General features: G+C 43.0%; 1 protein-coding gene across 1 annotated transcript in view; it reads right to left on the reverse strand.

The window, feature by feature from the left end:
- agbl4 (AGBL carboxypeptidase 4) overlaps positions 1-15,277 on the reverse strand; it is a 472,100-nt gene that overhangs the window by 424,431 nt on the left and 32,392 nt on the right. The window contains exon 4 of the mRNA XM_033027816.1: positions 11,005-11,129. Within this exon, the coding sequence (XP_032883707.1) occupies positions 11,005-11,129 (125 nt within the window). The remainder of the gene's footprint in view (positions 1-11,004; positions 11,130-15,277) is intronic.

Consider the following 15,277-nt stretch of genomic DNA (forward strand, 5'->3'; position numbering starts at 1 on the left):
CTGCCTCAATAATATTATTGGCAACCAATCAATGTTAATTTTTATGGCAATACCCAGATCACTATTTGGGACAGTGCTATTTAAAGATAATCCACAACTCCCTTACATTAAGGGAGCATTACAATGTTATAGTGAATACATTCTGCATTAATCATTATGGTAGAGTCAGCACCACAATTAATAGGATCTCCATGATATGCTCCTGCAGGCAAGCTCTACAATGATACAAATCAGTTTATCAACAGCCCATTTCACCCACAATGTTTCAGTGAGTGCACCAGGTACATTTTGCCATTTCTCAGGTTGACAGCCTTGCCATTCTCCCAGCCAATGTTCATATATGTTACAAGGGAACAGGTTCAAGAATCTGACTGGTAGAACAGAAAAAGGCTCACTTGGCTGTTGCAAAGTGGCAAAAGAGGACAAAAACAATACTTGTCTCAGTATGCGCTGGGTCCAGTTTTACAGCAGCATACCTCTCTCTCTCTGCCTCCGTCCGCGGAGCTGATCGCGACTCAGCCCATTGGTGAACCCGTCTCGTACAGGAACACATCAGATTTATTGGCAAGAGAGAGAACAAAAATAATATGTGACTTGGTATGCGTGGGGTCCGTTTTACAGCAGCACGTCTCTCTCTCTCTCTGCCTCCGTCCATGGCACTGATCACGACTCAGCCCGTCGATGAACCCCTCTCGTACATAAACTTGAACTAGCTTCTGGCTTACTGGCACCTGCCTTTATAAAGCTGAGAAATCAGGTGTTTAAATAACCGCAGGTAAGTCCTGGCCAATAGTGCTGCTCCCAAATTCCAACTATAACCAATGGCAGGGGACTGCATCTCAGCAGGCGCCCCCCCCCCCTCCTTTTGGAACAAAGTGCAATCAGCCGCAGACTGGCACGTAAAACAATACGTAGCCCCACAGACTTGGCGTGCAAATCAATACACAGCGTTACCGGTTTGGCGTGCAAAGGTTTAAACAGAGCGCTGCCAGCTTAACGCGTGGGAATTTAAACAAAGAGCTGTCGGCTGCAAGGCTATGGGTTCTAAATATAGCGTTACCGGCTGCAGCGCTATGAAGTTTAAATATAGCACTACCAGCCACATAACGTTATGGGTCACAGACTGTTAGGGAAAATTCTCGTATAACAACATCATTGCCAGAAGCCATACAGACAGAGCAGCCATATTGGAAATTTCTATATGGTTGCAGTCAACAGACAGGATTAATTAGGCAAGCTATTTGATTTATACGCTTGCAAACCACAAGAAACTCTAGAGTCAATGAATGTGTGACAGCAGATTTTCAGTTGCATACTGGAACAATAGAATAAAGGAAAATATAAGGCTTGTAGCAGGGACATGATAATTGATAAATATTTCTAAAAATCTGTGAAATTTTGTAAAACAGTAAAACTCATAAATCTATCAAATTCGGGACTTGAGTGCCAGTGGACATGCACGTTTTTTCCACTATTGAACAATATTCTAATTAATACTGTAACACAATTTCAAAACACTTTTTTAATATGTTACACCCGGGGCCTCCAAAATTTTCAGCATGAGGGCCACATTATATATATATTTGGCACATTTTTGCGGGCAGTACGAAAAAATAAGGAAATGTCACACACACACACACACTGACACACACACTGACACACTGACACAAACACAGACTGACACACACACTGACACACACTCACACAGTGACATGCACACACACACACACAGTGACACACACATAGAAATGCACACGCACACGTGGACTCCCACATACTGAAATACACACACAGACACACAAATGCACTCACACACACACAGACAGACATAGACACACACACAGACTCACACATACAGGCTCTCTCACATTATCACTATCTCTATTTCACTTTCCCTCTCACACAAACACATGCACTGTGATCACTCCTCAGGCACGCATGCACGCATAATGCTCAGGCACAGACACACACACAGAGAGAGCCGGCTACCGATCCGCCGATCTCCGCAGAGCGGGCGAGAGAGAGAGAGAGGGTGGGGAGGGAGGGATGGAGAGAGGGGGAGAGGGGGGGGAGGGAGAGAGGGAGGGAGAGAAAGGGGGAGGGAGAGAGAGAGGGGGGGGAGAGAGAGAGGGGGAGAGAGAGGGGGGGAGAGCGGGGGAGAGAGGGGGGAGAGACGAGGGAGAGCGGGGGGGGAGTGGGGGGCGAGAGGGGGGATAGAGGGGAGAGAGAGAGGGGAGAAAGAGAGAGTGGGAGAGAGTGAGGGGGAGAGAGAGAGAGGGGGAGAGAGGGGGGAGAGAGAGAGGGGAGAGAGGGGGGAGAGGGAGGAGAGAGAGGGGGGAGAGAGGGGGGAGAGAGGGGGGAGAGAGGGGGGAGAGAGGGGGGAGAGAGGGGGGAGAGGGGGGGAGGGAGGGAGGGGGGGGGGGGAGTGGAGGGCGAGGGGGGGGGGGGGAGAGGGGGAGAGGGAGAGAGGGAGAGAGGGATAGAGAGAGAAAGATGGAGAGGGAGAGAGAGGGAGAGAGAGAGAGGGAGAGGGAGAGAGAGGAAGAGAGAGAGAGGGGGAGGGAGAGAGATGGGGAGAGAGAGAGATGGGGAGAGAGGGAGAGGGAAAGAGAGAGAGAGCGAGAGAGAGAGGGAAAGAGAGAGAGAGAGAGAGAAGAAAGAAAGAGAGAGTGAAGAAAGAGAGAGAGAAGATTCACTATAGTTCTATCCCACTCACATCCACTCCCGATACATTAGGGGCAATTAACATAGACCGTTAAGAATGAGGAACAGAATAGTTTTATCCTGAATGTTATTTAATAACCTCACTTTTATTCCTTCTATCCAGAGATGCTGCCTGTCTCTGCCAGTGAGAGGACCAGAATATATCTCCTGGCCCTCTATGCCCTGAGATACTCGAGCATTCTGTGTCTCATTTTTAAAACAGCTGCATTTATTCTGGCAAGTAAAATATTTTCCATTTTATTCCTGTTGCATGCCATGCAGATTGTAGGAAAGCACTGGGTAATGTGAAGGTGAGTCACTTGCCTCTCATAATTATTGTGATCACAAAAATAGGTCAATCTAAGTTTCTGTAGAAACAAAGAACTGCAGTTGCTGGTTATGGGAAGAAGAGTCCTAACCCGAAACATCATCTACCCTTTTTCTTCAGAGATGCTGCCTGACCCGCTGAATTACTCCAGCATTTTGTGTCTATAATATTCTATAATATTGTAATCACTCTTTCCAAAATGTCAGAAGGGTCTCGACCTGAAATGTCACCATGTTCTCCAGAGATGCTGCCTAACCTGCTGAGTTACTCCAGCACTTTGGTCCTTTTCTTCTCTATACCTACCTTTGTCCATTTTCTTTATTGTCAACCTCTTTTTTCCATTCTGCCTACCTCATCTAGTAATGAATCCTGGAAATTGTAATTATCAATCATTGTCACCATGCAACCATATCTCTCTTATGGCTATGAGATTGTACAATTTATTTCCATTTGTACAATCTATCTTGCAACAAGTGCCGTGTGAATTTTGATAAATAGCATCTAACTGACTAATAACTATTTTTCTCAATTTCCTGTTGAATATATGCTCTTGCGTTTGTATGCTCTATTCCTTCACTCTATTCATGCCTTAACTTCCCTTCCTTCTTACAACCTACAACATCCCATTACTTAGTTTAATGGGATGTGGGAGAAAATCAGCAGTCACAGGGAGAACATGAAAGTCCACACAGATTTGTCAAGATCAATCAGCAACTCTAACTGCATCATTGGTTCTCCCATTACTGTGCAGATACAATTAGGCTGATTGGCCCACTTCTGTAAGATTCTTTAAATTCAGCTACTAATTTCTTAAAAGACCGCCTAGAGTGAGGTATCCACAACAAAGCAGTTAATTTCTTCTGATCCTCGAGCAGAAATGCTCCTTCAACAACTGAAAAAGCATTTAAAATTGTCTGAAGCTCCAAGAGCTCCCAAAGAGAAGAATGAAATTGGTCCACAGATATTGTGATCGTCTGTGGTCAAGAGGTTACCACCAAGCTCCCATCTCCTTTCAAAGATTTGGGGAATTACCAATGTACAGCCTCAATACATATGCAGTATGATACTAACAGATCTCCTGATAAGCTATTATAAGAACTGCCTCATGATTCGTGGACTGGTTTGAATTATTTTAAATTCCCCGAGTTTACTGAAAGATCCATTAGATTTATTTTTTCAAAAATGGTAGAGACAGAAGGTAGCTGCAATCAGTTATCTTAAAATTTAACATTAAAAACATTGTCACATGACACTTTGAAATATTCAAAGTAATCAGGTATGATTTTATGGAAGAAAAATATTTGATTAATTTATTTCAGTTTTGTGAATGATAATTTAGGGCTTCAACCTTAGGTTTGGGCTTAAACTTAGAACCACTTTATAAATGACTTCCATGAAGGTACTAAATATTTGGTTACTACATTTACTGCTGGCATTAAAAAAGGTAAAAACATAACTTGTGAAGAGGCCATAAAGAAACCAGACCACAAACTTTTTTATTGTGGTTGATCGTATATGTGTCCCATTTACCGCACTACCTTTCAGCTCACCATGTTTTGATTCCCACACTTCCTTTAAAACCACTGGATCCAGTTTCCCCAGACACCTTCAAACCCAGTGGGCTCCATTGCCATTAAATTTCCTTTAAACCCACTAGGTTTTGTTTCTTCCAACAATCTGGCTCATCACTAACTGGACCCCTACAGGAATCCAATTTCATTTATCTAGAGGACCTTTGGGTAAAAAGTTAACCTTTTTTAAACTTACCCAATTCTGTTAGCTGTACTGCTTTGAAGCCTACCTAGTTCTTTCTCCCACGCTCCTTTTAAAATTACAAGGCCTGTGTTTCTCACGCTCCTTTTAAAATTTCTCTCTTTAAGGCCTCTCTTTAAATTTAGTATGTAGAAATGTAAATGTATTATTCTACTGCATTGCATGTTTAAAAAAAAAAATGATTTTAAGTGATGGAGTCAGAGTAGAATAATATCCAATAATCTCGACTCTCTCCCTGTCCAGCACCATCAAAGTCCCAAGCATGCTGCATTAAAGGAGTTTTATTGTGGGGAGAAATTGTTGTGTTTTCAGAGGGTAAAGAACTAATGGACATGGATTGATAATGATGAACAAAAGAGTCAAATGCAACATGAGGACAAGCTTCTTTATGCAACCAGTAGTTAGACCTGCAATACCTCACAAAAGATAATAGTGGAGGCAGCTTCAATTGCGGCATTCGAAAAGTGGTTGGATAGGTGCCTGAAAAGAAATTAATTGCAGGGCTATAAGAAAGAGGCAAAGGGGTGGGATTAGTTGCATTGTTATCACATGGAGCCAGTATAAACTTAAAACATCAAATGGCCTCATTCCATGCTGCAAATATTCAGTGAGCCCTAGCTGGTGACAGCATCTCTGGTAAAGTAAACATAACATCAATTGATACTGAGTAAAACTGTTGGAGATGTGTTCTCTGATGCCTCATGTAGATTTCAGTGCTTAGTGCCCTCTTGCACTTGTTATTCCTAGCCTTTTGTCTCTCTTTATGAAATCTAACTATCATCTTCCATCCAAGAAGGCACTGTGGACCCACACATTACTGCAGTGAAAATATCTGAGGGCATAGAATCATATAATCACAGTGCCATACAACACAGAAACAGGCCCTTCAGTCCAATTTGCCCATACTGACCAAGATGCCGCATCTGCATTAGTTTCACCTGTCCACGTTTGGCACATATCCTTCTAAACCTTTCCGATCCATGTCCCAGTACAAATACATAGATACATAGATACATAGAAAATAGGTGCAGGAGTAGGCCATTCGGCCCTTCGAGCCTGCACCGCCATTCAATATGATCATGGCTGATCATCCAACTCAGTATCCCGTACCTGCCTTCTCTCCATACCCCCTGATCCCTTTAGCCACAAGGGCCACATCTAACTCCCTCTTAAATATAGCCAATGAACTGGCCTCAACTACCCTCTGTGGCAGAGAGTTCCAGAGATTCACCACTCTCTGTGTGAAAAAGTTTCTTCTCATCTCAGTCCTAAAGGATTTCCCCCTTATTCTTAAGCTGTGACCCCTTGTCCTGGACTTCCCCAACATCGGGAACAATCTTCCTGCATCTAGGCTGTCCAACCCCATAAGAATGTCTGTTAAATGTTGTTAAAGTACTTGCCTCAACTACCTCCTCTAACAGCTCCCACTCTTTGTATGAAAAAGTTGCCCCTCAGGTTCCTATTAAACAAAAACTGTGCACATCACCATTACACATGGACAAAATTAATTTGATGAAATGCTCACAATAACAAACCAGCACCTAACATACAGGATTCCATAATATCTTTCAGTAATGCATAATGCCAGCTTTTTTATCATGATGTACCAAGTTATTTCACCACATTGCAGTTCAGGAATTAGGCATTGTAAAATAGGGAACAATAATCACCAAATATAAATTTGAATGAATTAATCTTCACTTTAAACAACTACGTGCTCCTGCTGACATAGAGAAATAAGCAAAACTTCCTTCCTCTATACTGAAGGCTTCGGAAGTTAGTTAGCCTCTCAAAAAAAAGTAAATGCTGTTTATGTCAGCTTAGTATGTTAACTACCACACCACCAGGCTCGAAAAATGAGAACATTCACAACATTTATAAAAATCATATATGTTATAAGGTTTCACAAACTTCCTGTAAAAATACTTTACTTTTACACCTACCTTTACAAAATTTATTCTAAAGGAAAATTAAACATCTTACCATAACTCTTCAGTCACAAATACATTGATGTTGACAATAATAAAATGGGTAGCATAAATTATAAATTCAATATTTTCCATCATATCCTGCACATGGTGGAGCCTATTAATTTTGATAATCAATACTGATGTGATATATATTGAATTCAGTCAAGCACATAGAATGAAGTAAATGAAAAATAAATCTATAAAGCAACATAATGGTTGTTTTTAATCAAATATATAAATGCTATTCAACTGTCTTGAAAACATTTATAAACATCACTCGGCCATTCAGCTTCTCTACCATTCAATACAATTATGGTTGATTTTTCACCTCTACATCAATTTTCTGTACTAATCCAAGATCTACTAACTACTCCAGAGTATACTTAGCTGGAGTTTCCACTGCCTTCTTGGAAAATGAATTTGAAGGATGCACTGGCCTCTGGCTGAAGAAAATTCTTTATTTGGGGATTATTTGTCCCCTGGCACCTTACCAAGGTAGGCTTTACTTTTACACCTACCTGGCAAGCCCTGTCAGAATTTTGTAAGATCTCCTCATTCTTCAAAATTCAAGAGATTACAGACCTAGTTGCCAAATCTCTCCTCTGACAAATGCTCTGCGACCTCCCCCCTGTCCCTACTTCCAGCATCCCAGTAATAAATCCGGCAAACCATCATTATATTCTATTTAACGCATGTGCAATCTTCTTTAGATTAGGAAAGTAAAACCTATACACATTATTCCAGGTGCAGTCTCACCAATACCCGATATAATTGCAACAAAATTGGTTTACTCTTATATTCGAATCCTCTACATAAGAATACCAATATATGATTTATCTTCCTAATTCTCTGTAGTACCTAGACATTAACATGCAGTGATTTCTGCAACAGGACAACCAATCTAACTAAACTCCAAAGCTCCAAAGTCTCTCAATATATTTATTAAAAAATTGCTTTTCTATTTTGTATTTGTTATCATTGGATAACCATAAGGCAATTGGAAGGACATAAAGGGGCATGTAAAAGGGAAAGACATGGATATAATGGGATCAGTGTAGGGTATACTAATATGCTAGGACAAATTGAGATCAAGAATGGTGTGGGGTCTCTGGAAAAGCATTAAAGTAGATAAATCCCCAGGGTCTGATGAAATATATCCCAGGATATTGAGAGAAGCAAGAGCAAAATTGCAGGAGCCTTGACAAAGATCTTTATACCCTCTATAGCCACTGGTAAGATACAGAGGATTGGAAAGTAGCTAATGTTGGTCATTTGTTTCAGAGTTCAGAATGGAATTAAAAATAATCCAGGAAATTATAGATTGGTAAACCTCACATCAGTGGTCGGGAACCTATTGGAGAGGATTCGTTGGGATGGGATTACTCACATGTGGAAGAGAATGGGATAATTAGGGATAGTCAGCATGTCCACAATAGGTCATGCCTTACTAAGAGCTAAGCTGTTTTCCCATTAATTTAAATTTGATTTAACTGAATCATAATCTAAAATACTTATTTTGGAGAGTTGACAAAGGTAATTGATGAGGGTAGGACAGTGAGTGTTATCAACATGGATTTTAATGAGGCATTTGATAATGTCCCTCATAGTAGGGTGATCCAGAAGATTAAGATGCATAGTATCCACGGTGACTTGGTCATTTGGATTCAGAACTGGTTTACCCATAGAGGACACAAGGTAGTGGTGGAAGGTGATAATCTGGTTGGGGTCTGTGACCAGTGCTGTTCTGCAAAATCTGTAGTATGAACACTATAGTTTGTGAAATATATAGACAATTTGGACATAAATGCAGATAGGTTATCTAGTAAATTTATCAGAATGCTGCCTGGCTTAGGAATTAACTATAAAGAAATTGTCAAACTTGGACTGTTTTCTCTCATAGTTCACAGTGTAGGAAGGAACTGCAGGTGCTGGCTTAAACCAAAGATAGACACAAAAAGCTGGAGTAACTCAGTGGGACAGGCAGCATCTCTGGCGAGAAGGAATGGGTGACATTTCGGGCCGAGACCCTTCTTCAGAATTTCTGTCCTAGGAGGAGGCCCAAAACATCACCCATTCCTTCTCTCCAGAGATTCTGCCTGTCCCGCTGAGTTATTCCTGCTTTTTGTGTCTATCTCATAGTTCATAGTTTTTTGTTTAGATATAATGCTATTATTATTAAAATACCTCCTTTACTTGAATATCTTTGGATCTGGGAGAAGATATTAGATTAGATTAGATTAGATTACCTTTATTGTCATTCAGACCGAAGTCTGAACGAAATTGAAGCAGTCATACATACAATACAATACAATAAAAAACAACAATAAACACATATTAACATCCACCACAGTGAGTCCACCCAACATCTCCTCACTGTGATGGAGGCAAAAGTCTTAGGTCTCCAGTCTCTTCCCTCCTCTTCTCCCTCTGCGCTGAGGCAATACCCCCCGGGCGATGTTACAACTGTCCCGCGGCTCAAACACCGCGGCCCGGGGTGGTCGAAGCTGCCGACCACCAGTCCTGCTGACGCAGCCGCTGGCCCGCTGGCCCGCGGCCGAACCCCGGACTCAGGCCACCACCGCCAGAACACCGTCCCAGCCCCGAGCCGGATCGCCCTCACGTGAGTGCCGTTACCGTCTCAGCCTCGTGCCAGGCCGCCCCGACTGGGCGCCGCTCCTCCCTCGGGCTGGGCCGCCCCGACTGGGCGCCGCTTCTCCCTCGGGTGGGCCGCCCCGACCGGGCACCGTACCTCCCTCGGGCTGGGCCACCCCGACTGGGCGCCGTACCTCCCTCGGCTGGGCCGCCCCCCGACTGGGCGCCGCTCCTCCCTCTGGCTGGGCCGCCCGAACTGGGCGCCGCTCCCTCCCTCGGGCTGGGCCGCCCCGACTGGGCGCCGCTCCTCCCTCGGGCTGGGCCGCCCCGACTGGGCTCCGCTCCTCCCTCGGGCTGGGCCACCCCGACTGGGCTCGCGCCTCCCCTCGGGCTGGGCCGCCCCGACTGGGCACCGCTCCTCCCTCGGGCTGGGAACGCCGTACCTCCCCGAGCTCGGCCACTCCGACGGGAGACACCGTTCCTTCCTCGGGCCGGCCGTCCTCACGGGAGCGTCACAGCCCCTCACGGAAGCCCTGTTCCAGCCCCGAGCCGGGCCGTCTCACGGGAGCGTCACAGCCCCTCACGAAGGCACTGTTCCGGCCCCGAGCCGGGCCGTCCTCACGGGAGCGAGCTCAGTGCGAGTCCTGGCGGGCTCTGCCTCCTGAGCCTCGAGGTCGCCAGCTCCGCCATTAGGCCTCAGCACAGACGGAGGCAGAGAAGGGGAATACGACAAAAAAGTCGCATTCCCCGCAGGGAGAGACAGCAAGCCCCGTTTCAACCCCCCCCCCCCCAAAACAGAAACTAAAAACCAAAACTAGACTAACCAAAACGAAAATAAACAACCCAAAAAACACAAAACAAACAAGACTGCGGAGTGCCGCTGCAGCCAGAGCCGCGCCGCCACTAGGCAGTTATATTCATCCAGTTTCTAATATGAACAAAACCATGAATACAGTAGAAGATTTGATATCTAGAATGGAACATAAAACTTAATTGTGTAGGAAGGAACTGCAGATGCTGGTTTAAACCGAAGATAGACACAAAAAGCTGTAGTAACTCAGAAATGCCTGTAAAGATGTAACAAATAAATGTTTTATTGTCACAGCATTTCTGATGCATATAGAACATTGAACAGTAGACGAATGGGCCCTGCTGCCCACAATATTTGTGCCAAACATGATGCCTAGCTGAACTTATCTCATCTGCCTGCAGGTGATACATATCCCTCCATTCCCTACAGATAGATGTGCCTATTTAAAACCTTCTTAAATACTACAATCGTATCTGCCTCCACCACCACCCCTGGCAAAGCGATCCAGCCCCTCACCTCCCTCTGTTTGCCCCAGACATCTCCATTATGTTTTCCCCCTATCTCCTTATAGCTATGCCCTCTAGTTATGGGCATTTCCACCCTGGAAAAAAGGTTCTGACTGTCTATTCTATCTATGCCGCTCATAATTTTAAATGCTTCTATCATCATTTCAACCTCTGACGTTTCAGAGAAAATGAACCATCTGTCTAACCTGTCCCTGTAGCTGAAACCTTCTAAAGCCAAACAGCATTCTGATAAATTAGAACAAATAAACACTCTTGAAATAGACACTCCGATTTTGTACTATTTAAAGATTAAGTACTTGCCTGATATTCCTTCATATTTTCTACAGTGAAGTCAAACCAAACTCGGAAACGAGGATTGCAAGTATCTGGTCTGATAAATAGATCGTATTCAAATTCTGAGATGTAGTCCACACGACCTAAGTTTCCTGAGGAAAAACAGATTGCTTTGATCTGAATGTTATTAATTTTCTATATATTAATCCTAATATATTATAATGTACAAATAGTAAATGGTGAAACAGTCAGTGGTGTTGCCTCAGAGCTCCAGGTTTGATCTTGACTTCAGGTGCTGTTTGCATGGAATTTTCACATTCTCCCTGTGAAGATTTGTTTATTTTAATTTAAAGATACAGAATGTAAACAGCATAAAAACGGGCCCTTTGACCCACCGGGTCCATGTCAACCATAGACCTCCCCTTCACACTAGTTCCACGTTATCCTGCTTTTCCATCCACTCCCAACACACTGAGGGAGGTTTTACAAAGGCAAATTAACCTAAAAGCCCGCACATTTCTCAGTTGAGAGGAAGATGGAGAACCCGAGGAAACCCACACAATCACAGGGAGAAGCTGGAAACTCTACACAGACAGCACCCGAGATCAGAATCTAACTCGGGTCTCTAGGGCTATTTAGACAGCAGCTCTACCAGCTGCACCAATGGGCCACCCTGAATAATTGTTGGTTTTCCCTGGGTACTTTGGTTTCTTCCCACATCCCATGCAGATTGTTAGGTTCATTGACTGCTAGAAATTACCTCTAGCATAGGTGAGTGGTCAGAGAATCAAGGGGAATTAAAAGACATGTGAGAGAGAATACATTACAGAGAAGTAACTGGGGAATGGGATTGATGAAATTGCACTGAAAATTATCATTGACTGAATGGGCCAAATGGCCTCTTTCCATGTGGTACAGAAACATGAATACAAACCATAACACAAACTTCAAAAACGAAATGAACTACATAAAGTTGAACTAAATGTTATCATGGAAAATGTTGTGGACCAAACTTGTAGGTAACATGTCTTCTAAAACAACAATATCTATTACCAAAGATAAACACAAAAAGCTGGAATAACTCAGGACAAGCAGCAACTCTGGAGAGAAGGAATGGGTGACGTTTCAGGTCTCAACCCAAAACATCACCCATTCCTTCTCTCCAGAGATGCTGCCTGTCCCGCTGAGTAACTCCAGCTGTTTAAACCAGCATCTGCAGTTCCTTCTTACACATATCTATTATCAATATTCCTTACATTTTAAAATGTTAAAAATATATATACCTACAGATTTCTAAGCATCCTAAAGAGTGTTATGAAACACTATTTATATTGGAGGAACAACCGTTTTGGTCATTGCCATACCTCATAAAAATATGCCGCAGAGTGCTCAACAATATGCTGCTCAGTACTCAGGAGATGAGTTGCAGGATCTGTCAGGCCTGTAAACTAGAGCCTGGAGGAGTACTGAAGCACTGCTTGAGGGTGATATATTGAGATCAGAGAGGCAGGTACATTTCAATGAGGGATTTTGGAGGCTGGTGTATTATCAAGGATAATTTGGAGAAGACATTTTAGAGGGAAATGTAGTTTATATAATTTTCATAGACCGATGGGTCTCCCCGAAAGGTCCTGTGAAAGTGATGCTATACAACAGTCCCGAGAATGCCCTACAACAGAATCCTCTTGGGCAATGTCCTCCATGTTTCCCTTTGATGCTCCAAAAAGAGCATTATACAATGAACAATGTCACACCATCCATATCCATTGATATGGAAATGGGTTTTGGATCACGGGTGAATTTTCTATTTGTGTGATTTAACCCAAAGAAGTCACAAACACAACTCACACAGAAAAAACAGCACCATGCCATCACATTTGTTTGTGATGTAATCCTGCAAAAAGACCTATTCATATTCTAATTACAGAGTCATACAGTCATAGAGTGAAACAGTGTGGAAACAGACCCTTCGGCCCAACTTGTCCACACAGGCCAACATGTCCCAGCTACACTAGTCCTACCTGCCTGCGATTGGTCCATATCCCTCCAGACTTCTCCGTGTACCTGTCTAATTGTCTCTTAAACGTTGGGATAGTCCCAGCCTCAACTACCTCCTCTGGCAGCTTCAGGGCTGCCAACATTGGGTGAGAGTTGTAAGTGAGAAATTGCGAGAGACCAAGACTGAGGGAGCATAGCGACCGGGGGGGGAGGGGGGGGGGGAGCAAGGGTGTGGGAGGAGGGTGTCCTCCACCCATTGGTACGAAGCTTTTGCATTTTTCAGCTTGAAATTGTGCAATATGGTGCATACTGTGGCAAGTCTTTTAATTTACACTTGAATGCAATATATATGCTTTAAATTGGATTAGCTATGAATAAGATTAGACTAAATTACATTCCTAATTACATTCCACAGTAGAGCCAGGCTCTGATCAACACGTGCAGCACATGAATGATCTTAGTATATTCATGTATGGAAATCAGATTATAATCAAACACTTGGCCCATGTTGACCTACCTGGGTCTCACTGCACACCTGGCAATACTCCTGACCCTGACTCCAGTTACATACCTTCTCCCATTCCTGACCCTGAGTCCAGCATTACACATGGTCCCAGCTTTGATTGCACACCTAGTACTATTCCAGACCTTGACTCTAATGCATTCCTGGGATGTCAGGACTTTCATATGAAGAAAGACTGGATAGACTCGGCTTGTACTCGCTAGAATTTAGAGGGGGGGATCTTATAGAAACGTACAAAATTCTTAAGGGGTTGGACAGGCTAGATGCAGGAAGATTGTTCCTGATGTTGGGGAAGTCCAGAACAAGGGGTCACAGTTTAAGGATAAAGGGGAAATCTTTTAGGACTGAGATGAGAAAAACATTTTTCACACAGAGAGTGGTGAATCTCTGGAATTCTCTGCCACAGAAGGTAGTTGAGGCCAGTTCATTGGCTTTATTTAAGAGGGAGTTGGATGTGGCCCTTGTGGCTAAAGGGACCAGGGGGTATGGAGAGAAGGCAGGTACAGGATACTGAGTTGGATGATTAGCCATGATCATATTGAATGGCGGTGCAGGCTCGAAGGGCCGAATGGCCTACTCCTGCACCTATTTTCTATGTTTCTATGTTTCTATGGATGCACACTTGACCTTGCTCCTAGCCCCTCTGCACTGACAATATATCTGGCCCACACATAAAGCCCCATATCTGACCCCCTGGACTTAAACTATTACGTTCAAGTCCACAGGTGCTTATCTAATACGATAATCTTTTATGGGGCACTTCACAGACCAAATTATGTATAACAAAATTTGCTACATCCATTGTCTTCCTTGTTATCTAACATGCAAGTTACTTTGTCAAAGAAGTCATCAATTGGTTGAACACAATTTCTCATCCATAAAATTAATCTCACTCAGCTGTATAAGTATTCTGTTACCATTTCTTTCATTTTCCTAACAAACTGTCCTGAAGTCATTTTCACCCCCAATATTTTCAGTATTTTGCTGTCTTCCTCTCAGCTGGGACTTTTCCGAAATGCAAAGTCCAATAACTATATATTTAAGCAATATTATTCTATTAAATGTGAGAGTACATCATATTTTCTGTGGTATTCATAACACCAATGATAAAAAGATCTTTGTTTTGAATGCACCTACCAACATGCATACATTATTATATTACAGTTGATATGTACCGATGGCAAATTTTTGTTCCAATGCTCCCCATTCCATTACTTTTACATTGGAGTGATTGAAATCCAAGTGAAGTTTAAATGGCATCATAAAAGTGAAGCCTCTGGAATGGATGATATTCATTATGTGGTTGGTTGGGGTCAGTATCAGCACAATTACTATATTAAACTTAGAATATACAGATGTTCTGGTTCAAGCCAAAACTAAAGACAAATAATAATCTCCTCACACGTTCACCTGCAAGTATCTCTGTCACTCCTTTAAAATATGCCCCTTCTTTGAACAAGCTCTTAAATATCGCATCTGAATTAGTTTCCATCTGATTACACGCCTTGAGGATGTTCGTCTACATGTTCAATTAATAAAACAATGAGATTAGGGACATTTCTATTCAACCTGTCAAAGGAATTGGGGGGCGTTTAGAAATAATCAGTGAGGTAACCAAACATAATAGTTGAGTGGCAAATGACAATAGTGCTACCTTCCCAATATTTAACTGAAGGAAATAATGGATTAACGGGGCTGTATGTTGTGACAGATAGCCTGACACCTTGCATGTCATTTTAATATTACACTTATCCCATCCCCCTGGATGTTCCAGATGAA

The sequence above is a fragment of the Amblyraja radiata genome, chromosome 10 (genome assembly GCF_010909765.2).
Source record: "Amblyraja radiata isolate CabotCenter1 chromosome 10, sAmbRad1.1.pri, whole genome shotgun sequence".
NCBI classification, from domain to species: domain Eukaryota; kingdom Metazoa; phylum Chordata; class Chondrichthyes; order Rajiformes; family Rajidae; genus Amblyraja; species Amblyraja radiata.